Raw genomic sequence first — 22749 nt, forward strand, 5'->3', positions numbered from 1 at the left:
GTTGGTAGACGACAAATGGTAAAGCTGTGTTTGGCTTGATTTTTTACGCAAATTTTTATTTGGGCATAACAGTCTGTCTCACATGTAAAACTTACAGATATTGGTCATAAATTTCGGTCAAATTTTGGTATTTCCTACAAACTTTAATATTGGTCTAAAAAATCACAATTTTATAAGTGTTTTATTTGTTTTTTTTCATGACAGTCCAAATAAGATATTTTTGGCAAAAATTTATCATACGTGGACAATCGTGAAATATTTATGATAAATTAGATTATCTATTAAGTTCGTGACAAGTTGGATAAAAAGCTCTATAAAAAATCACATTAATTTAGTAGTACCAAATAGGATAAAAAATGCACAGAAGTTGGTTGTATATGATGATTGACCTGTCATGAGAAATAACAAACAAAATGTAAAATTTGTGATATTTTATACTAATTTTAAAATTTATAGAAAATACTAAAATTTGACAAAAAGTTCATGATTTTAGAGATCAATATCCTTAAAATTTAATACTCATGTTTATTTACTAGTACTATAACATTATGCAATAACATATTTTCTCCAATGTACAATTTATTTATTATTTTTAATCATATAACCTAGGAGTTCTCTTATATTTTATTTGTTCCCAAAAAAAGATTCAATTTTGTCATTTTTGTCTACCATTAAAAATTATATTACTTTCTACTTTGGAAAAAAACTATCACCGCACATATACGGTTAATATCACAATTCATAAACACATTTTAACTACTTTTCCTCCTCTTTGTCTCTCTTACGTTATCAACCTCGCATTAAAATAAGCATTGTTTCAAAGTCCTTATTTTCATAATACTACTAGGATAATTTTACATTAAAATTTTTATTTAAATATAATAATTATATATAAAAAGTGGGATTCTTTAAGAGACTGGACGGGGGTTGGATTTTTTCCATGATTTTCATTTACAAAAACAATGGCTATTTTTTGAAATTTTTTAAAATTATTATGATTATATTTGATCTTTATAAGTAGAAAATAAATTAGAAAGTATAGTTATCTAGTAAGGTGTTATATGAAACACAAGTATTACACTTAGTTATATTATTATTACTTTCGATTATTAAATAAATATAAATTTAAAGTGTTATAGTAATAGATTTTAATTCGAGATCTTGAGTCTTGACATCGAATATCAACCATAGTATCATTATATCAACGGTACCACATTTATTGTATTTGTTATCAATGATTGATGAATAGAAGGCCACGTTGAGAATAATACACATGGTGAATTGCAAATGACTTGTCCATTGCATATCCATTCTTCTCTCTTTCTATCAAATGATTAAATTTATTACGGCCAACTATCCAATCCGACATAAAAATCTAATATAAATGCGTAGAAGATTTATAAATCGAAATTTATTGGGTTCATATCCTAATTGGATTCACGTATTTGAAATTCGATAATTTCGGGTTGAATCTAAATAATCCATTAAAAAATAATAGTATAGTTTTAATTAGTTTAGTTCATTTTAAAAATTGCACTAATATTTTAATTTTAGTATTTGGATTCCTGTAAATCATGTTTACAAAATACTAATGCTCTTATTTAGGTTTTAATCATGCAATATAATCATGTTTGTATCGTAAGTGTATTGTTATCTTGTCGTGTTAACTCAAATTGTATCGTATCACTATTGTGTCTGTGTCATGCACAAAATATGTTTGAGTTTGAAGGTAGCAAGTTGAGTTTATATCGGATTGGAAATTTTTTTAACATATCAATTTCGGGCTGTGTTGTAATTAATCAGATTGACCTGACACAACTTGTACGATTTGGTTGCCCTAAATCGGGTATTTTACCAATAATGAGATATTATATGTTTAACTTGTTTATTTAAGGAGTTAAGAGTACTACCAAATACGTGTAAGATTTGACATGCTCTAAAGTTTCATCGTTCTAATCTTATTTTTTGGTGATTAGCTGACTTAATTGAATAAATACAAATATATTGAATTATTCTAATATAGTAATACCGCCTTATTTTCTTCATCTGGAACCTCATTTTGCGTCGAAGTAAGCTAAACGGATAAAAAACAACTCTAACCAAAATGAAATATGCATATTTAATAGTTTTAATATAATATTTTAAGTATTAAAATTAAATGAAATATATAAAACAAAATGAATATACTACTAACGTCGACTAAAGCACATGAATAAACTAACCACCACCCCCCTAATAAAGTACGCGGGCTAATAATAATAATAATAATAATAATAATAATATCACTAAATTAATACTAGTATTAATAATGATAGTAGAATAGCAAATTTAGAGTTGGAGATTTAGACATTTTTCCAAAATGAGTATTCAAAATTGAAAAAGAATATGCATCTTAATTAACCTAAAATTGTGCAATCAATTTGAAAAAAACAAAGTTACTGCAAATCATAATACTAAAACACAACTAAAGCACTTTAAGAAATTTAAATTGATCTACACTAAGATCCAAAGTTCGAAATTTAAATTATCTCATAAAAACCTAAAAATCTGTCTGGTTTGCTTCTTCGACTTAAACTTGCAAGTTCAAAACGGTCCCCACTTGATGGATTTTTGTAATTTGATTGGTTGATAATTGATATGATTTGTTGAGTCGTGTTTGGAAGAACAACAGGGACTTGAGATCAAATGTAGTACTAGTATTGAAAATACAGATAAATATTATAATACGAGGGTTTTGTAATGATACAATTAACATATAAATATCTATGCAAATCCAGAGTTATGTGCGAGGGTTTTGTGATGATACACGTCATAGTATAAATTGATAGTTACAATTATCCTGTTATTCTTAAATATCTGAATACATTACTTATAAGTTTCCAGAATAATTTTGATACTGAATTTTTGTCAGCACTCACATATTTGTTTTTTGTTCAAGTAGTTAACCATATAAACTTATGTGACGAAGAGAAGGCGAGCAGAAAAAAATATTGATAACCATAAACTTATGTGACGAAGACAAGAGGCGAACAGAAAAAGAAAATATTGATAGAGGGTCTATTTTTGTTGGATTACAAACAAACTCATCCCGCATCAGATGAGTGAGGAAAGTTGGATTAGTATACAAGTGTAATCCACTCCTAATTAGTTTGAGGACTCCTATAATAATACTCATAGTAGTATTCATATAATCATATAAGACATTTTCTTGACCTTTTAAATATTTTCTATTCTTCATTTTAATATTTTATTCTTCCACTCTCAAACTAATCTTTTGAAGCCATTTTTATTCATTTCTCCCTCTAGTTTCAGCCCTGGCTAATTCTCCAACCTCTAATAATTGGTCTTCATGTTAAGGTTAACGATGATTTTAAACAATTTCGACAAAATTAATTATAGAAAAAGGTAGATTTCCACAATTTGACATGGTCCAAAATTTAAACCACGATCCAGTCTGATGTCGTTCTTGCAGTTTGAGATCCTCTATTCAAATCGGTTTTTGTCTTTCTTGGAAGTTGGAACAACCAAGTTGAAGACTGTTTAAAGACAGAGAATGGGATTTACAAGCTCAGTGCATACATCTCATCCCGTTGTCTCGTGATTGTAGAAACTGCGTGTGCTCAACAGGAGTGTGGGTTTATTAGCTACGGCCGAATCCAAGATATTGTTCCACAAGCCTCACCACAGAATTAGCTAGGTGGTCTGCTCCTTCTTGGCTCGATGCTTCAGCATACACTCTTACCACATCTTCAGTTCCCGAAGGCCGTATGAAACATCTTCCCTTTGGGTATTTATCTGAAAATAAGAATGAGTCGGAAGAGTCTTGATCTAGAAATTAATCATGAACACCCTCAGTACTAAATGAATGTTTATTTCAACATTATAAGAAGATTGAAATCCAATCTATCTATCCATTTTATTATAAACATTTATACAAACAAAAAAACTTGACAATCAACAAGTGTTAAATTAAATGGCCTTGCAATTAGAAGAAAATTCTCCTGATGATGCAAGCAATAGGGTGGAGTAAACAATGGCGACATCAAAAGGGGGTATTTTGTTGCCAAATGGAAAGAGATAAAGCTGCAGGGTGGGTCGTTGCAATAGGAACTTGCTCAGGAAAATTGATCCACACAAGTTTAAGAAAAAGCTTACTCTACATTTTGCAGCATTATACATCTACAGATTTTATCCAACTATGTAACATTTTGCAGGAGACACTTGGAAGGAAAAATTGCTTCAGCTAAGCAAGTATTACGGTGAGATTCAGATTGTGTTGCGAGATAAACACGATACACTTACCAGTTTCGGCATCAATAGCTTCTTGTATACCAGCAGGGCTCACAACTTTAGTCTCTGCCTTTTCAGTGATAACTGCAGTTCTGTCAACAACCTTTACCTGAATAAATGAACGAAGATTGTAAGCCACATGATATTACACGAACGAACAAATTTAGGCTTTTTCATTTTGAAAACATTGTCCTATGAAAAATATTGCGTTTTCGAGTAGGAGCCTTCAACTTTCTTCTATTTCACACTTAAACAAGGTAAATTACATTCAAGAATATATGTAAGGGGAAACTAACCTTAAGTTGTCTACTAGGTAAATCTTGATAAAGTTCATTCCATTTATGGATAGACCATCTCATATGTTTCAAGATAGCCTCCACTAAGAACAGCCCGCTTAATGCATCTCCAACGGCTTGATTAATCAATCTGCTTACAGCCAATAATCTCAAAGCAGCCTTGTGTTGATCCGAATCTGGAAATAAAACAGAAGATTTGCTTCATCAGAAGCAAGTGAGCACAGAATAAAAGGTAACAAAAGAACTCACTTCACCTTGTGATGTTGACGTAAGTTCCTGGTTTTTTATCTCCAACCACGACAAAAAAGCATCTGAAAACAAGACAGTACCATGCCCATTGGCCTCGAAGTAAATGCCAATATCATACTCGGCAGCTTTTTCGTGCAGGTACTTGACTCCTGTTGGAGTCATAACAACTTCCAGTCCCATCTGCTTAAGGTAATCAGTGGATGCACCATTGGCATAAGCCGTTTGTACCACACCAAGAGAAGCTTTATAGGAATTGCAAGCCTTTCCATCATTGGGTCCATTGAGAATGCATAATTGCTCCTTGAGAAACAAAGCAAATAGAGACAATATTTTGTCCCCATCAACAAGGTCAATCTTATTACTATTTGATATTACATAGAAATACACGAGGCGATCAGCATCTCCGTCCAAACTGGCACACCTGAAACACTAAAACCATACAAGTTCAGGGTCCCACGCTTCAGTCCCCATTAACAATTATTGAAAACGCATGGTTTACTTACTAATGGATCAGTAAGGAAGATAGCTCACCTCATGCCAGCATCAGCAGGGCCAAAATTGCGAGGAGCCATCTTCTCTTTCTGCACATAGTCAGCACCTACACCTTCATTAAGTACACCACCACCACAATTGCGAACATCAACTGTCAAATAACCCAACCTTGTCTTCAAATTTTCAAGCTTTTCTCCACCCACCCCATCAGCGCCATCCACAACCAGTTTATCACTCACATTTTGGGTGCTATCTCGTTGGGGGATATAATCCAACAAGCACCTGAGATGTGACACACAGACATAAATGCCACCTCTGACGAGAAATCTCAAATTCAGTCCAATTGTCACATTAATACTTTATACTAAAACTAACCTAAAGGATGTCAACATTTGGTCATAATAATTGAGTTCAGTTGCTTCAATGCCCTTATTTTTTGCACGAACCATCCAGTGCAGTTGAGGAGTTGTCACGATTCCCATATTTGAGGCAGTAGTGCCCATAAATGAAGTTATGCCCTAATAAAAGTTAATCAGCTTGCCCCCATAAGTACTTTTAAACTACAAAACCATAGGTCGAAACGAAAAGACTAACTAGCTAAAGTCTGATATGAAATCGAAACAAAAGGGCAAGTTTTGTTTAGAAACTTCTTCAGATAAGAGAATGCATGATAGTTATCCAATTTCAGTAAAATACAATGTAAACAAAAACAATAGATAGATATCCAAATGCAGCATTATGTTAGATGCTTCTCACAAATAGACCACTGACCACAGGTGATTAAGAATTATAGAGTACTGCATGAATATAGTGCAGAAAAATGGTAACATTAAAACAGAGCAGTACTTGTTTAGCGGCCTCGAGAAGAGTCTCCCCACTGGGCCGAGTATCTCTTCCCAATAAAACTTCCGATACAGGGGCTCCTTCAAGTACAATGTTTTCCTTCTTAATGAAATCAACCAGCAACTGTTTCACAATAAGCAAAATAAGACATGACTATCAAATGCAAACACATCCATCACCAAGCCAGCATCTCACAACCGCCCGAATCTCATTTCAGAACTAGCTTCTCCCAAATCAAAATCACAAGATCACAAATTTTTAGCAAAAAAACCTTTATGCATCTTAATTTCTTCCCAGTTAGAGCTAATCAATCACAATTATGATTCAAATATGACATGAACTATTCTAATTGAATCAGGAGAGTGAGCAATCGAACCTGGAGAAGGGAATGTGGATGTAAGGCATTAGCAAGGGCGTCGGCGAAGGGTTCCCAGCTCTGAGTGAGCATTCCACCAGATGGATCAGCCAATTTGACACCGTTATCAGAGACCTGATTGTGCGAAGCGGTGATCATCAGCCCGATCACCGACCTCGTCTGGATAGACCGCAGAGCCGCCAATATCCCCACGCGAAACACTGTCGATTCCAGCAACGACGCATCCGCCCTAAATCCCGATGTGCCATACGAAAATTTAGCTCCTGCAAGGGAAATTGCTTTGATTAAAACGCAATGCCGAAATCAAAGCAGAGGAACAACGTGTGTGGCACCTGTGGGTATGGGAAAGCGAGATGCAGAGCGGAGAAGTGCCGATTGCTGCTCTTGGTTCATTCTCTTCTCTTTCCTTGCTCCTTTACTGCTGAATCAAGCCAGTCGAAGTCAAAATATGAATGAAGAATAGCTGTGAAAATTCTATTGCATTATTCTTCAAAAAATTGATGAAACCTATTTACATGGAGTCGTCGTGTGGCCGGGAGGCGGCGCCGCGCCGGCGAAAAAGGGGAGGCGTTGCACCTAGACCTGCCCAAGCTTTATCGATCCGGCGGTTAAAACCGACTTGCAACCGCCGGTTACGATACCGAACATAAACTGTTGATTTTTGAATCGTGGTTCGGTTCAGGTTCAAAATTTTTCGAACCGAAATCCTGCGGGAACCGCCGGTTCCGAAAGGTTCCAAACCGGAATTGCCAAATACCGTGAATCCAAGCCGGAACTGAAAAAACCAGCGGTTTGAAATCGTGAAAAACTGAAAAAACCGCAAAAAAAACCATCGATTCGGAACCGAAACCGACAGTGTTGGAACCGTAACCGCGAAACACCCTCGCGGTTTGGTTCCGGTTCAGCAATTTTCAAAACTAGAACCATGGACACCTCTAGTTGCACCGGCGATGTGATTAGGGGATTAGGCCCGATCCATAAGCGATTGAGATGTCACAAAGATTATTTCTTTATCACATGCATTTTTTTAGATATGATTTTTGTGACGCATGCATTTTCTTGCAAAAGTATTTGAGATGTCACAAACATCATTACTTTATCACATGCATTTGCAGACCCGAGTTTTAGTGTCATGTGCATATTCCTGCAAAAGTAATTGAGATGTCACAAACATCAGTTCTTTATTACATGCATTTGCAGATATGAACCACAGTGCTACTTGCATTACAAAAGTTTTGAAATGTCACATGCATCACAGTGTCAATCAAATGTTTTGTCATCGCATGCATTATCCTGCAAAAAATTAGATATGTCACATGCTTTACTGCAATTGTGTGTCACATGCTTTACAAACATTACTTCTTTATCTTACAAAAGTTTTAAAATGTCACATGCATCGCAGTGCCACTCAAATGTTTTGTCATCGCATGCTTTATCGTGCAAAAATTAGATATGTCACATGCTTTACTGCAATTGTGTCTCACATCTCTTGGGGTTTAGTGTCACAATAATCTGTGGAAATTTTTTGAAGATAACACCATGTACTCATTCCACCTCCAAAAAATTTCTTCTAGTGAAAACTCATCACTTTCATCGGATTCAAGTTCTGATGATTCAAATATCATAGCACTCAATCAATGGGAAGAACGAGTTTCTCAACAAAATCATCAAATCTATACAATTGTTGAGAACATGTTATCCACCAATCACAATCTAATTGTAGGGGCTCAAGCTTCTACAGTTAGAAAAAGGTATTGTGAAAGGCAATGCGAGATTGGTGTTGAGCGTTTGATTAATGACTACTTTAGTCCCAACCCGACATATGGGCCAGAGGTCTTCCGACGCCGATTTCGCATGCACAAATCTGTATTCCTTCGGATTGTAGAAGTTGTTACTGCTAATGATGAGTATTTTCAAGAGAGACGCGATGCTACAGGGAGACAAAGTTTGTCATCGATACAGAAATGTATCGGAGCTATGCTGGTGTTGGCGTATGGGACATCATCCGATGTCGTTGATGAATATTTGCGGATGAGTTCAACGGTGACGAGAGATTCTCTAATACATTTCGTTGAAGGTTTTATTTCATGTTTTGGTGCCACATATCTTAGAAGACCTACTGAACAAGATCTCGCTAGACTTCTATATGTAGCAGAAGCATATCAACGTGGTTTTCCAGGCATGATTGGGAGTATAGACTGCATGCATTGGGAATGGAAGAATTATCCCAACGCATGGGCTGGACAATATACAGGGAGAAGTGGCAAACCAACGATCATTTTGGAAGTTGTTGCATCATACGACTTACGGATATGGCATGCATTCTTTGGAACTCCAGGTTCGTGCAATGATATTAATTTACTCCATAGGTCTCCTGTTTTTGATGATGTCTTAGAAGGTCGAGCATCATATGTTAATTATGTAGTAAATGGTCATTAGTATAACATGGCATATTATCTTACGATGGCATATACCCTGCATGGGTTGTATTTGTGAAGTCAATTACTTCTCCACAAATTCAAAAGCATAAGTTGTTTGTTCAATTTCAAGAGTTTATCAGAAAAGATGTTGAGCGAGCATTTGGAGTCCTACAAGCGCGTTTCGCATTTTTGCGAAGGCCATGTCTTGTCTGGGACAAGATGTTGATGGGAAAAATTATGATTGCTTGTATAATCATACATAATATGATAGTAGAAGATGAATGTGATACATATCAAAATTATTATGATCCTACTGAGTTTTTTGAAGATACACCTACAAGAGCACAAGAAGGAAATGCTGAAACTTTTTGCTACTCTACTCAACGGATCGGGAGTTTGTTTTCTTATATAACAAATCGAGATCAACTTCGCAATAGAGAAGCTCATATTGCCCTTCGAGATGATTTGATTATCTTTCTTATTTTTCACTTTAGTTTGTAGTTTGGTTTGTTTATTTTCTATTATTGTACCGTATTTCTTTTATTTGTGTATTTTTATTATGTTGTACTTCACTTATATATGGATGTGTAATAGTTTTTATTATAAATTTGAATTATAAAATAATTTATTTAATTTTTATATGAGTTTTTTAATATATTTGAATAAATATAAAATTTATATTGATTGAAAGTATATGAAAAAGAAAATATGTATTGGGGTTGAGTTGGGGTTATTGATGGAGGTAAAAGTTTTAACAAGTTGGGGTTGTATACGTGGATGAAAGAGAAATGAATATTTTATTTAACAGTTGATTGAGGTTGGGTTAGGTTGGGTTGGGTTGGGTCGGGTGGGTGGGTTGCACTAATGGGGATAGTCTAAGGGCCCAATTGTATTCTTATGAAGTGGGCCGGCCCAATTTGGAGATGCATAAAGTAGGCCCAAATTCCCCGAAAAGAATTAAAATCATCAGAATCAAACTGAATTCACCAGAATTTGCTGGAAACATCTGCTTTCATTTCATTGCGAAAATATTTAATTTACCCCCAAAAAAGAGGAAAATCATTGCGAAACAGTAAAAAGGAGGAATCGAGAAACCGAAGTGTAATGCCATGAGCGGTGGCGACGCCGACATGATGGAGGCGGAGGCCTCGGCTCCGCCGTCTGCTCCGCCGCGTGAGGTCGGCCCCGCTTCTGACCCTAACGGTATCAGGAATTTGCTGGTGATGGCTCGCAAGCTCATTAATCAAGGCAAGCCTTCCCAGGCACTGGAAGCGGTAATTTTCGCCCTTGTATGCTTTCATTTTCTTAATGTTTTGATTACTTTTTGTTAATTTTGAATGCAAATTTGATTGCAGCTGTGATCAGTTCAATTGTTGGAATTTACCTTCTCAAGCACTTGTGTATTTTGAATGATTTGTTTGTTTTTCGCTGTGATTTTTGTGTTTTTTCCAATGTTTGTGAACTGAGTGATGCTTTGTGGTATCTATTGGATTGATTAGTGATATAGCTTTATTTGTTTGCGTTTGTGAAAATAGGTTATTGAATATAGAGAAGTTATCTTCGAGGATATAAATGAGATAGATTATTGTTGGTGAAAATGGATTGGAGACATTTGATGCTCAGTAGGCAGTTGTTTCTGAATCATTTTGCTAGCATGTTGTCACTGAAAATCCGAGTTTTCTTTTACATTTCCTTCTTTCTTCACTTCTCCATTCAAATGAGTTTCTTTTTGTGAGGTTTAATTTTAATGGCATTGGTGAATCATAGCATTGATGGGCATTCTAGAAAGAAAAGCGTAGCTCTGCTTTAGTTTAATTTGAAGAGATGTGATACACCTTTGTGATTGTGGCTGTTAGAGTGTAACTAACTCATGTATATGAAGCCTTAAGTCTTATTTGAGTGAAATTCATATTCGCCATGCACTTAGCTGGAACGTGTCTTTGAGTGATGGTTTGTTAGTGATGGCAAGCTGGTGAGGTTGGCATGACCAACATAATCATATAGATATGGACGAAATGAGGGATGCTCATGTATGTTAGCTGAATGATGCATCATGCATCTAGAAAATCTCGTTACAGATTTTAATTATCACAATTGTTCATTTGGATAAGTTCTAGGCTTGGTTTGGAGTTAATAATAGGATGAACATGCTTTCACACTGTAAATTTGACATATCTTCTGATGTTTTGTGATTCAAAATTAGTGGCTTGATATTTTGGAAAGCATTCATCAGTGTTATGTGCTGGATGTCTTACATGATATTCAGAGCCTCCCCTTACTGCCCCAACTGTTCGATATTACAAGAGAAAAAATGTTCGGCTGGGAAAGTAATCTGTTACATGATTTCATAAGTATCCTCTAGATTGTGACCCCTATGGGTTAATAGGGTTCACTGATACATGAATCAGGTGATTAAGAGTGCCATGTTGTGTATGAAAGTTACATGTATTTTGAACTAAGGAAGTTGTTTTATGACTCAAAGAATTGAGTACTTTTTACAGAAATAAATTACTAAATCAATATTATTTAAAACCAAGATTCTTAAAAAGGAAGATAAGAATGGATGCTGATGGAAATCAAATGGATTGCAGATCTTCTTGTGAATGATTTTACAAGGCACTGATTTATGTTTCTTTATTTACTTTGTTAACTTCCCCAGCATTTTATGACTTGGCGTTCCCCAGATATATCCACGAAACAAGTTATCTAATTCAGCAAGCTGTCCAGAAAAGGCTGTCACAAATGACTTGTGCAGGCTTCTTTGGTAGAAAAACATTTTTATGTCCTGACTCCTGATTTTGTGTACTAGGCTGTGCTGTCACCAATGATTTGTGAGCCTTTAAATCTCCCATTTTGTGCTTGACAAAGACTTCATAATATTGATCGCTTTTCATTCATATTACAATATGATTATTAAATTCAAAATATTTGCATTATCTATTATGTGATCTTTTTAAATGAATAGGTGGCTAGGTGGTTGATAACTTATCGACTGAACAAAGTAGGTCATTTGCATTACCACAATTCTTTTATGGTATTTGTACTAATTAATATGTTAATAATTTTTCTTTTATCCTTATGTATTTTCATTCTTGCTCATTAAAATGAATTTTCGTGTTACCATTTATAATTTGGAAGAACGTTATGGCTATCCTGGGTCTAACTTATGTTCTATGAAGGTGATAATGGCTATGAAAATACAAGGCGGAGACATAGCTGTATCTCAAGGTCTGAGTCGTGCTCAAGAACTATACAGGAATAAAATTCAAGCCACTTCTGCTGCTGATGAGTTGGCTTCACTGTTTGCTGAATGTGCAATTGCGGAGGCCATCCCTCTGCAGCCTGAAATATCCCACCAAACGATAAGTGAGGAGGAGCCAATCGAACCCGATCCTCAAGAGAGATCAATCCTTGCTGAGACAGGGAGGAGGCAGGTCATGCTTGACGCATTCTCTGATGGGAGCAGCTTCGTCTGCTTGCAGTGTGGGGGTCTCGTTAGCAACCAACGTAAAGAGGAGCACTATGCTTTCTGGTGTTATAAAGCCTGAGTCACCTTTCTCGTGTTAAGGTTAGTCGTGTTCATTTCTGGAGATGCACGTACTGATCTTGATATATGTTAGCCCTACCATTAGTGTGCCTTGAAATGAAATTTCTTGAAAACGGAGCACCACTTTTCTTTCGTTGGGTGCTTGAACGGGGTACCGGTGATTCTGGTGAACCATTTTATGTGAAATATACCTTGTATCTTTCAACTTTGTATCATCAAATTGACTTACTGGATGAAATAATACAGAGTGCTATTACTATGTTGTATGTTGCTCAACTTTTTAGTTTGTGTGCAAGTAGTTGGACTACGGATTCTTGTAGATATTGTTTGGTTCTGTTCATCGTCCATCGTCGACAATATACATGACAATATTTTTGTCTCGCGTGCCGGATATAGCAGCGCTGAACACTGCTTCAGCAGCTACTACCTCAGACACCCCACCCTAATTTAGGGAAAAAAATGCAGAAGTTGGTACTGCACATAATACTAATAAATGGTAATAATTCATGAAATTCTACAACAAATAAGCACAAATCAATAGATATATATTGTTGATCCAGTATAACTGACTATTTTCTAGACAAAACCAAAATATTGTGCTTATACACAATATACAAAAGAGGAGATAGATGAGAAAAAAAGTGAAAAACAGAAACAACTTCAAATTAAGGGAAAACAAAAAAGGAATCACAAGCACTAAAACCCCCTACACAAAAAGATCAACTCTTGACAAGTATATACAAGAAAAAATGAATACTTCCAAGAGACCTTAATATAAACCCATCCTCGACGAAATAGCAGTCTCCTCTGAGTATCACAGAGGCCAACGGTCCCCCAAGACGCGACTGATGAGATTCATAGCTACAAAACTCCACTCCTAAACAACCATTCCACTCCATATATATCTCTACCAATATTCACTAACTACAGACAACGTTCTCCAACTGCCACTTATACCTCGACCTGCGTTTATGCAGTGAAAATTAAGTCAGAAAACAGCACAAGGACAAGGACAATGTAATCTTTGATGACTATTCTACTTTCCTGATTTACAAAAGTAAATTAAAGATGGAGTAGGTGTTTACTTGTAGCCCTCTTTTGTGTATACATCTCTATATATAAGAGAGGCGATGGATAACAAACTTTCAGATATAAGTGTGTTTGATTAATGTTCTAATTCTACAGTTTTGATCAGTGTATGGTATATCATGATCTCAGTCTATCAAAACGGAAGAAATAATCATTTTAACGGACTCACCCGCACTTATTCAGTGTATTTCCCTGGGTCGTCTCTTGGGAGCTGGAGTGAGTATCTACAATGTAGAGATGTATAAGCTAGTGACCATTTCTGTACATAACATCAGAAATAGGTTGTGGACGGGGCCTGGCTCTCATGATTGTTTCATCGCTGTGTCTGATCAATTCAGAGAGCTTCCATGGTTTTTGCCACTTCCACTTGAATTGTAGTAGCCACTGATGATGGCTCCTCTTCCATCTCCAGAGTTTCCCACCATGTCCAACGAGGGCTAATTTTTTCATCGATAACTGGCCGATAGGCACCATCTGGACGTAACGAAACTCGGCATAAGCCAACGGGAAAGCCCTATGCAGCAACAGTAAGTCTAGGGAATATAAAACGAACCTTCCGTGCCTGGTCCGCCGCGAATGCTGCTGACTCTTTACACGAGCCATTAGCGACCCCGGCTGTATATTTTAGTTGCTTCTGTGCTGGTACTGGAATTGGAGACAGTGGACCGTTCATGTAATCGTGTTTGAGAGAGTCCTGTAGTAGTAGAGACGTCAGGACACTTGAATATACAAAGAAAGAAGAATTTTTTTTTTCAAAAAATCTAAATAAAAATCTTACAGATGGTGGTGTCGACAATGCAGTAGCAACAGCTTGCTCTCTCGATTTTAGCTCTTTCTCCATTTCCTTTCTTCTGCCTTCACTTTGTCGCAGTAATCCCACGAGTTCCTTCATTTGCTCTTTCATCTCTTTGATTTCGATTTCTTTTTCCCACAGTTCACACCTGTTGATAGCATGAAGTCCATGAAATACTAATACTAATGCAGATGATGTTTTGCACAAAAGACACAACCACCGAATTCTGTTTAATAATCACTTTTCAACTCTGTGTCCAAGTATGTTTTATATCACTAGCATACCTTATCTACTCGTAACTTGTATACAATGTGTGAAAGAGAAATTGAGTGCTTCCATTTTGCCTACCTTGCATCACCAAGATGATTGAACATAAGCTGAAGCAGGCCTTTCGCCTCTCCCATAGAACGTAGCTGGTTCCAGCGTCCACGACTAATGACACCACGCTCTCGTTCTTCTGCTTCTGAAAGCTGTGAAGCCATTGCAACAAGTGAATTTGATGTGATACTCAGCATGCTCTCAAGAGAAGCAATTCTTGACATTCTTGCATTTGGTGACATTGAAGATGCCCTAAAAATCAAACGAACAACAGATCAAGTAATATGGGTTTGATAGATGATCAGTATATCATGAATCAAGACATAGATGCAAAATGATAGAGAAATAAGCTTACCTAGAAAGGCCATTTTTCCCTCGAGGAGGGCTTACTCCCTTCGAAGCAAATTCATCAACTTGTCTCAAAACAGCCAACTCTTCTGCCAATGCAGCTCGTCTGGACATGACCCACAAGAACATATATAGAGTTAGCATTTTTACAGGGGACCACATAGATATGCACTCATTATGAGAGCTCGACTAATAAATTAAATTTTAAATGCTACATACACTTCACTTTGCTTCTCGTACTCATAACGAACTTCATGAACATTGACCATAACTTCAAGCTCATGCGCAAGCCATCGCTGCAAGGACTTTTCATTGCTCTGTAAAATTAAAAGGAACTTTATTTGGTTTGATCAAAATGTGGGAAAAGATTGACATCTGATCTACGAGGTTGAGCAAGGCATTACCTGCCCATTAATTCCATTCCCGTTGGTTGTCACTGGAAAGATGTAAAATTGGTATCAAATAAAATATGCGGAAATGAAAATGACAGTAGGATACTATGTAAACAAACAAATAACGCATACCAGAGTTTTCACGAGCTGAAGATTTGCGTGCTTCTAGCAATTCTTTCAACCTTTTGGTAGCCATTGCAGCTTCCTCAGTCTTCCTCTGAAGAACCTGAAATTAAATTTAACATTTTGTGACACAATTTAGATTCTCAAACATAAGGTGATCAGAATATTAATTAATGATCTTTACGAGATCATCTATGTTTAATGCAAAAATCATGCTAAGCAGATAGTGCAACCAACATACATCAGTAATAATTTCCTTGCGATTTTCTCATTTTCTTTCAAAAACTCGAAACTTTGCATAGGTAAGAATCTCACCATTTTCTGGCGCTGGTTCAGTGCTTGTAGTTTATGTCTTTCATACTCGTTTCTTCTTCCCTCCTTTCTCAACTGCATACAAACAGTCGAGATAAAAACTCAGGAAAAGAGACATAACCTGATAACATCTTCCAAAAAACTTATCGATGAATTTGTGTGTATGAAAAAGACATATATAAGCCCCATATTTAAAAAGTAACACTTCTTCTTGTTTGGTTCTGTTTTGCAAGATTTTCATATGGGATTCATTATCAAAAAAAATACCTGTAGCAGTTCCTTCTCCCGAGATGCCTTCCATTGTCGAAACTGTTCACTTTCTTGCTTTATCTTGTTTTGCAGTTGAACCTACAAGAACAAAGAAACATCAGAATCTTACATGCAGAGGTGAAGTTGTAAATACGTCGACAAAGAGAGTAAAATCTGACCTTCTGTGCCTTCATGCATTGTATTTCATCTTGCAACTTTTTCGCTGCTTCGTCACTCTTCTGTTTCTGTTTTAACAGCTGCACTTGATTCTCTTGTTTCTTCTTAAGATCTTGTATCTGTTGTTGGAGAAATGAAAAATATAATTTTAAGCATAAAATCGTGGTAGATTAATAGAAAGAAAAATTGATTTGGAATATGTTTTTAAACGAAAATAGAAAAACCTGAGATTCAAGAAATTTCAGTTTCTGCGAATGGACATCTTGCATTTTTTGAGTATGCCCTTCAGTATTAGCAGAAAGGTTTTCAACTTCTGCCAACAGCCGATCCCTCTCGAGCTGTAGAAATAAATAGATGAAGATAAGAACTTTACTATTAAATATATCTATGTATATATATCCAATTGTTATGTCAGAGTATAACACCTGCACAGTCCTTTTTTCCTCTTCAAGTTCCATTAATTTCTTTCCAAAGTGTTGCTTAAGAGCGGTGGTGTCGTATCCACCAAATAGTTTCATCTCCGACTGCAAGATGTGCTCGTGTAAGCTAAACAAGTAACATGGATTCAGAACAGTAAGGATTTGCATTTGAGAACTCAAACGGTACCTCTTTCTTCTCCAACTGTCGATTCAACTCACTCAACTCTTTATCCATACTATTCTGCAAATATGTGTGTTCCAACTCCTTTGCCGTATCTTCATCTATGTCTCCAGAATCACCTACAACACATCGATAACTTAATCTCCCAGATATGAAGTGTGAAGTTTGAGTGAATCAAGAAAGGTTTTATAATGCATACTACTAAAAATTGGTACATCAAGTATGAGCATAGAAACATACTGCTTTCACTCATCTGGTAGTCGCTTGACTCGATACTTTGCAATCCCCTCTTAAGGCCTTCACTTTTCATGGAACCATTGGTTCCAACCTACAAATTGGTAGTTCCTTTGATGTTAGAATGGAATACAACACATATGTTTACTCTTTGGGGGTGTTCGCTTTTCATGATTAATAGGAATGATGGTTGAGTATTTTTATCCTCATCCTCAATATAAGGAACTCTCCGATCCTACCCTTTCGATGGGATATGAATCAAACAAAATTAGCTCAAATGATAGGAGTTATCGAGGGCCTTGGGATATCCCAAAGTTCCAAGCCATCTATCTAGGCTGATCCTCAAAAGTAAACTCCCCCTTTGAGACTTATGCTGCCTATACATACATATAAAGATACTTACTTTCACGTTGTCTGTGTATTGGTCTATCGAACCGCCTCTTGTTCGAAACTCATTTAGTTCTCGGCAGAGCTCCTCGTTAGTAGCCTCCAACCAAGCAATTCTGTCCTTGAGAACCTGCATAATAATTTCTTTTTAACAATTCACAAGTACATTTGGTAGATTTCTAAGGGTCATTTAAAAGAGGACTCTTTTAGAAATTAATGCAACAAATATTTTGGAATAGGATCTATAAAAGTGAATTGTGAAGAAAAGTGCAAAGCAATCTTGAGAAAAATCTACAAGTAATGCATTCAGGAAACTTACATCCTACCCGAAAGGGTTCGACAACACGAAACAAGAGTTTACCTGTATTTCATCAAATGAAACACCTCCACCACGGGCGCATAGTTCAGCTTGCAGGAATTCCAACTGCTGACGCATTTTTAGCATTTCATTTGATATGGGGTCTCTATTAACCTGGTCATTCAGTAAGGAAATTGATCTCACCGAAAGGATTTTTAGACAAAAGTAGCTGTCTTAAAAAAGGGAAATGCTATGCTGAACAAGAAGAGAAAATCAAGCAAGCACACTGATAACTTACAACAGGCTTGTTCTGGATGTTCCTAGCGCGATTGGCATATTTAAGAGTGTTCAGAGTCTCTTCGGCATTTATGTCAGCAGGACTAATACATGCTGGAGAAAGGGAGTTCAAATAGGAGTATAAGAGAAGGGAACTTTGTAATCTTTGAGTTTTCATTGAAATCTTCTAAAACATACGGTTGAAGCCAATTAAAGATAATACCTATCATTACTGTTCTGCTGTTGCCACCAAGAGAATCCTGTCAACACCCGAAGACTTTAAACTTCAAAAACATAACAATTGCTTGGTAACATATAAAACTTGACTACATTATTATGAAGCTGAAGTCCTTGTCATCAATGAGTCGATGTCGAACCTGTAATAGTCGAGTGAGTTTACTGTCACGATATGGTACGTGAACGCCTTCTTTCCGCTTCTTATCATCACCGAGTGCGCTTATAACATTCCCAAGAGCAAGAAGCCCCTTATTAATGTGAACACCTGTGCAAAAAGGCTGCTATAAAACATTGGAACGAGAAGCTGATTGGAGAATCAACAGCAAGCTTACTTTTTCCTTACCTTCTTTAAAACGTAGACCATCAGATCCTGTTCTCTTCGCGCGCTCTGATCCGGCAAGATCCACCAAATGCAGCTTCGCACAAAGATACTCTTCAGTCATACAGTCATTATAGTTGCCGTCATTAGGATTGCCCGGGTGAAGTTTACGCATCTGCTCCACCGTGATGGTAAAGATGGCATGAGAACGGCTGAAAGAAAAAGAGGAATATCACATTTATCGATGACTGAAACACATTAAGGAGGATTCTTTCTGCATCAGATTGTATCATAAAAACTAGATTTCTCCAGTGAGATCGGTATATTTGAACTTGTACAATCTAATTTGCAATTGATGAATACACACATAAACAACATCAGTTTCCGTTGAAATGTTCACCATACACCAAAATCGGTGATTCTCAACCTGATACTGTGAAATAATAAGAATAATTAGCTTAAAATTCAAAATTCCTCCAGTGTAACTCTGTAAGTGCCCTTTCCAACAAATTGTTGCTGCATCAAGTCATCTAAGCCTATTATAGTCAAAGATCAAAGTTTCTTTATTTAATTCTTTCCTGGTCGAGTTAAGAGTTATTGTCATCTACTTGCAAGTTTTGCACATACTCGAATGATGAGATCCTAGGAAAGTTCGTCTCAAGGCAGGTTTGTATTTCATATTGACAAGTGTTAAGCATTCTTTGGAAAGACAACAAGGGAGCTTAATTGCACTGTATTACCAACCTCGACTGATTGTTCATGTTCGTACTTCCAGTCGCTCTGCTTAGCGATCCTTGCTCCAGGCAATCAGCCATTTCATTAAGTGTCTTCACACCACGCTCTGTAGATCCTGCAAGTGTAATTACACCATTCGACGTCTCACGAATTTGTATTGGAGGTTTCCCGGGGCTGGTCATTTTCGCAGCGTTGCCATTAACTATCTCTTGTCTGTGAGTGGAACTGGGATCGAGCAGGTCTCTCACTTCCTCTTTATGAATCTTCAATCATCCAAATAGAAAAAAAAAACATCATATAACCACTGCAAGTAATCTAACACGTGACAACCTACAAAACTAAGGTGTCAGAACGAACCTCAATGAAGGAAACATTCAACTGAAATTCAATTTCATGCTTCAACATTTCAATCTTGCTGAACAAAGCACTCATGGCTTTGGGAATTAGCCCGGTATGGACTCCATCTTTGAGACTCGTACCCATGGTGTATGTTTTCCCTGACCCCGTCTGCAACATATCGAAAACACGTTTATTTCAGATAATAACTAACACATCGATTTTGCTACCATTGTTCAAACAAAACAGCACCTGTCCATAGGCAAGAACAGTAGCATTGTATCCTTGAAACAAGCCATCAACCAGAGGCGCAACGCATTCTTCATACATGGCAGTCGAGGGGGAGCCACTGCTGCCATAAACATGATCGAATGTGAACGAATGGGTCCCAATTTGCACCTGCATCACAGCCATAACCAACACCAATAAGATAACACACAAAAAGTAATACACAATACATAAAAACAGCCTATTCAACACACAATTTATCTCTGTGACCAAGCATTAGAATAAACAGAAAAATCATGCCCATAAAAACCAAATGCAAAAAATGACAATTTAGGAAAGAAATTTTCATATAAATCAATTCAGAACTGGGAAAGAAAATCACACAGTAAAGATTACCAAATTGAAGAATCCAGATTGTAGAAAGCATAAAATTTTTCCAGAAATTGATACCATCAAGTCCAAATTTCTGCCTTTTTTTTATCTTCTTGAAACCATAAAATCTAAAACTAAAAAATCCAGTACTGCTAAAACTCCAGATCAAGAACTCAAACTTCAACATGCATGGACTCCAAAAAATCCCCAAAATCACAATGTTACATCTCAAACTGACCCAAAGATCAGATCTTTCTCTCAACCCAACAATCCAATCAGAGTAAAAACAATGAATCCAAAAAGGAATCTCAAGAAACCCAAAACACATTCTTCCCCTTGCAGCAAAAACCCACATCACATTGTAGTACCTGAGGCTTCCCAGGCTGTACAGTGACACAATCTTTGCATCCCTGAATCCTCTCATCTCCTATGAGAGGCCTTATATGCACCGCCACTTTCACACAGCAATCTTCACCAGATGAATTCGATTCCATTTTTTTTACTAAGGAAGCAATCAAGATTGGATTTTTAGCTCAAACACACCCTCCCAAATGGAAATAAAAGCCAAATGTGTGATTTTTTTGACCAACAGTTAGCTGGAATTTTTCACAGAAGTGAAGGGTGAAAAGACAGGAAGAGAAATTCTTGGAGCAGAAAATGATGCTGCAGCTAGAGAGAGAAGAAGCTAGGGAGACTGCCAACTAGATTGTTAATGGAGAGAGAGAGAGAGAGAGAAGTAAAGAGTAAAGGTTGAGGAATGGAATGGAAGGAGAAGCAGTGTGAGTGTAACTGTAATGACAACCACTTTCACTTTATTATTAAATAAATTTTTTAATTTAATTTATTTTATTTATTTGCTTTTTCTGTATTTATGTTTCTTTCCACTATATTATTTCACAACGGTCTATTAAACTCTATAATTAGTAGTAGTATATTTATTTATATATTTTTACTATGTTTTTATAGTGAATAGGCTATAGTATAGTTGAGTTTAATATAATATGTAGAATTTATTGGTATGATTTATTGTGATTTAATGATCCTCTCATTATCACGAAGAAAAAATCCATTTTTATTTTTTATTATTTCGCGATCAATCACCACTATTTCATTTATAAGCTCATGTCGACCATAGAAAAAATCTTACTCCTTTTTAATGAATATTCTTTTAAAGTGAATTTTATTATTAGTGTAGATTCGTATAGTTTAATTTCTTAAAATTTTATGTGATAGTCAAAATCGAAGTCATTCAGAGTTCTTAAAATTGAATACATCCAACTTTTTTTGTGTACCTTAAAAAGAAGTAGTAATATTTATTGTTTGCAGACTATAGTTGCCAAAATACCGCGTACATATAATTTTGTTGTATTTGTTTAATGTATACATTGACTTTTATAAATGGATCGGTGGACCCCTTTGTTTGTTAAATTAGGCTTGAATACAAATACGTGTACTTTTTGTGTGCATTATATATAAATTTTATTATGCGTGTGAGTATAATAAGATTAATTTGATATGAGAGTTTCATTTATAATTAAATATGTTTACTTAAACCATCAAAATCTTGAATTTTTGAAACGAGCATTACGTTTGTATTGAAACCATCGACAATTAAAGTCATTGGTGTAGTTATATATACTAGTTGCAAGTTCATGTTCTTTTCATAAAATGTTGAGAGCTAAAAATTAGAGAGTATTAGAGTGGCTGTATAAAAGCAATTTTGTAAAAGATATAATGAAAAAAGCTACAAATTTATCATATAGACAAAAACAAATGCTCTATTCAAAAGTACTATAGAATATATATATAAAAAAAAGTGAATAGATACAGTAAAACAAAATTAAAGAGATCCAGATAACAATTATCCTAATATTATCTGTCAATCTCATCCATCAAAGGAATATAAGACTTTGACTCATTTTATTATATTGTTAAACATATATACAAAGGCGAGTGTTAGGGTCCACTACCTCTTAAAATAACACTCTATCACTATTTCTAGCCAATCATTTGTACACGTGGATGAATAATAAGCTGTCACGTGGCAAAAAAAAAAAATTCTGAAAAAGACGGCTAGCAATATGTTGTACACTATACAGCAATTTTTCTTGGCCAGCAATATCCAACACACTATACAACAATCTATAGATTGCTGTGCAGCGTTCATAATATTGCTGTATAAGTGGTGTCACAGTGTCACTTTAAGAGGGATTGTCATTTTAACACAAACCTATATACAAATATAAAAAAGTATAAATTTAACATATAAACAAAAACAAATATTTTATTCAAAAACACTACTATAAAAAAACATCAAATAAATATAATAAAATAAAAATAAAAATATAATATTAAAGACATTATCCGATCTCATCTACAAAAAGAATATAAAATTGATTTATTTTTTTATGTT

The 22749-nt window shown here is 35.7% G+C and overlaps 4 protein-coding genes across 5 annotated transcripts; 2 read left to right on the plus strand and 2 right to left on the minus strand.

The window, feature by feature from the left end:
* Window positions 1–3393: 3393 nt before the first annotated feature.
* On the minus strand, window positions 3394–7146 carry LOC125204485 (phosphoacetylglucosamine mutase-like). 2 transcript variants are annotated; one of them, XM_048103152.1, is made up of 10 exons: window positions 7062–7146; window positions 6879–6964; window positions 6547–6809; window positions 6174–6293; window positions 5703–5845; window positions 5367–5609; window positions 4841–5256; window positions 4587–4762; window positions 4303–4399; window positions 3394–3795 (listed from the first exon to the last, which is right to left on the minus strand). In XM_048103152.1, exons 2-10 carry the CDS (start codon window positions 6937–6939, stop codon window positions 3641–3643), a joined length of 1674 nt encoding a protein of 557 aa, XP_047959109.1. In that variant the 5' UTR covers window positions 6940–6964; window positions 7062–7146; the 3' UTR covers window positions 3394–3640. The 2 variants fall into 2 exon arrangements, with proteins under 2 accessions (XP_047959109.1, XP_047959118.1); XM_048103161.1 differs by having other exon boundaries at window positions 6879–6967; window positions 7062–7102.
* Window positions 7147–8085: 939 nt separating this feature from the next.
* On the plus strand, window positions 8086–8985 carry LOC125199793. The gene has a single exon (XM_048097697.1). It carries the CDS (start codon window positions 8086–8088, stop codon window positions 8983–8985), a length of 900 nt encoding a protein of 299 aa, XP_047953654.1.
* A 973-nt stretch (window positions 8986–9958) lies between these two features.
* On the plus strand, window positions 9959–12772 carry LOC125205899. Its single transcript, XM_048105090.1, has 2 exons — window positions 9959–10240; window positions 12146–12772. Exons 1-2 carry the CDS (start codon window positions 10076–10078, stop codon window positions 12512–12514), a joined length of 534 nt encoding a protein of 177 aa, XP_047961047.1. The 5' UTR covers window positions 9959–10075; the 3' UTR covers window positions 12515–12772.
* A 265-nt stretch (window positions 12773–13037) lies between these two features.
* Window positions 13038–21114, minus strand: LOC125205893 (kinesin-like protein KIN-4A). Its single transcript, XM_048105075.1, has 26 exons — window positions 20705–21114; window positions 19989–20135; window positions 19758–19907; window positions 19410–19663; window positions 18690–18877; window positions 18487–18611; window positions 18333–18369; window positions 18132–18223; window positions 17897–18007; window positions 17552–17665; window positions 17155–17242; window positions 16921–17033; window positions 16740–16838; window positions 16539–16652; window positions 16317–16433; window positions 16156–16236; window positions 15892–15963; window positions 15586–15679; window positions 15466–15497; window positions 15281–15378; window positions 15069–15167; window positions 14744–14965; window positions 14381–14543; window positions 14156–14296; window positions 13772–14076; window positions 13038–13476 (listed from the first exon to the last, which is right to left on the minus strand). Exons 1-25 carry the CDS (start codon window positions 20828–20830, stop codon window positions 13849–13851), a joined length of 3105 nt encoding a protein of 1034 aa, XP_047961032.1. The 5' UTR covers window positions 20831–21114; the 3' UTR covers window positions 13038–13476; window positions 13772–13848.
* Window positions 21115–22749: the final 1635 nt, after the last annotated feature.

Source organism: Salvia hispanica, chromosome 1, assembly GCF_023119035.1.
Source record: "Salvia hispanica cultivar TCC Black 2014 chromosome 1, UniMelb_Shisp_WGS_1.0, whole genome shotgun sequence".
Taxonomy (NCBI): domain Eukaryota; kingdom Viridiplantae; phylum Streptophyta; class Magnoliopsida; order Lamiales; family Lamiaceae; genus Salvia; species Salvia hispanica.

Excerpts from the sequence above, each read along its gene's own strand:
- LOC125205899 (XM_048105090.1), top strand. The coding sequence starts at position 10,076 with ATGAGCGGTGGCGACGCCGACATGATGGAGGCGGAGGCCTCGGCTCCG. Across the intron at positions 10,241-12,145 it reads CTTCCCAGGCACTGGAAGCG|GTGATAATGGCTATGAAAAT; the intron begins GTAATTTTCGCC and ends TGTTCTATGAAG.
- LOC125205893 (XM_048105075.1), bottom strand. The coding sequence starts at position 20,830 with ATGGAATCGAATTCATCTGGTGAAGATTGCTGTGTGAAAGTGGCGGTG. Across the intron at positions 15,964-16,155 it reads GGGAGAAGGAACTGCTACAG|TTGAGAAAGGAGGGAAGAAG; the intron begins GTATTTTTTTTG and ends GTTTGTATGCAG. Across the intron at positions 14,077-14,155 it reads CGGCGGACCAGGCACGGAAG|ATGGTGCCTATCGGCCAGTT; the intron begins GTTCGTTTTATA and ends CGTTACGTCCAG.
- LOC125204485 (XM_048103152.1), bottom strand. The coding sequence starts at position 6,939 with ATGAACCAAGAGCAGCAATCGGCACTTCTCCGCTCTGCATCTCGCTTT. Across the intron at positions 6,294-6,546 it reads ATCCACATTCCCTTCTCCAG|TTGCTGGTTGATTTCATTAA; the intron begins GTTCGATTGCTC and ends ATTGTGAAACAG. Across the intron at positions 5,846-6,173 it reads TTCTCGAGGCCGCTAAACAA|GGCATAACTTCATTTATGGG; the intron begins GTACTGCTCTGT and ends AACTTTTATTAG.
- LOC125199793 (XM_048097697.1), top strand. The coding sequence starts at position 8,086 with ATGTACTCATTCCACCTCCAAAAAATTTCTTCTAGTGAAAACTCATCA.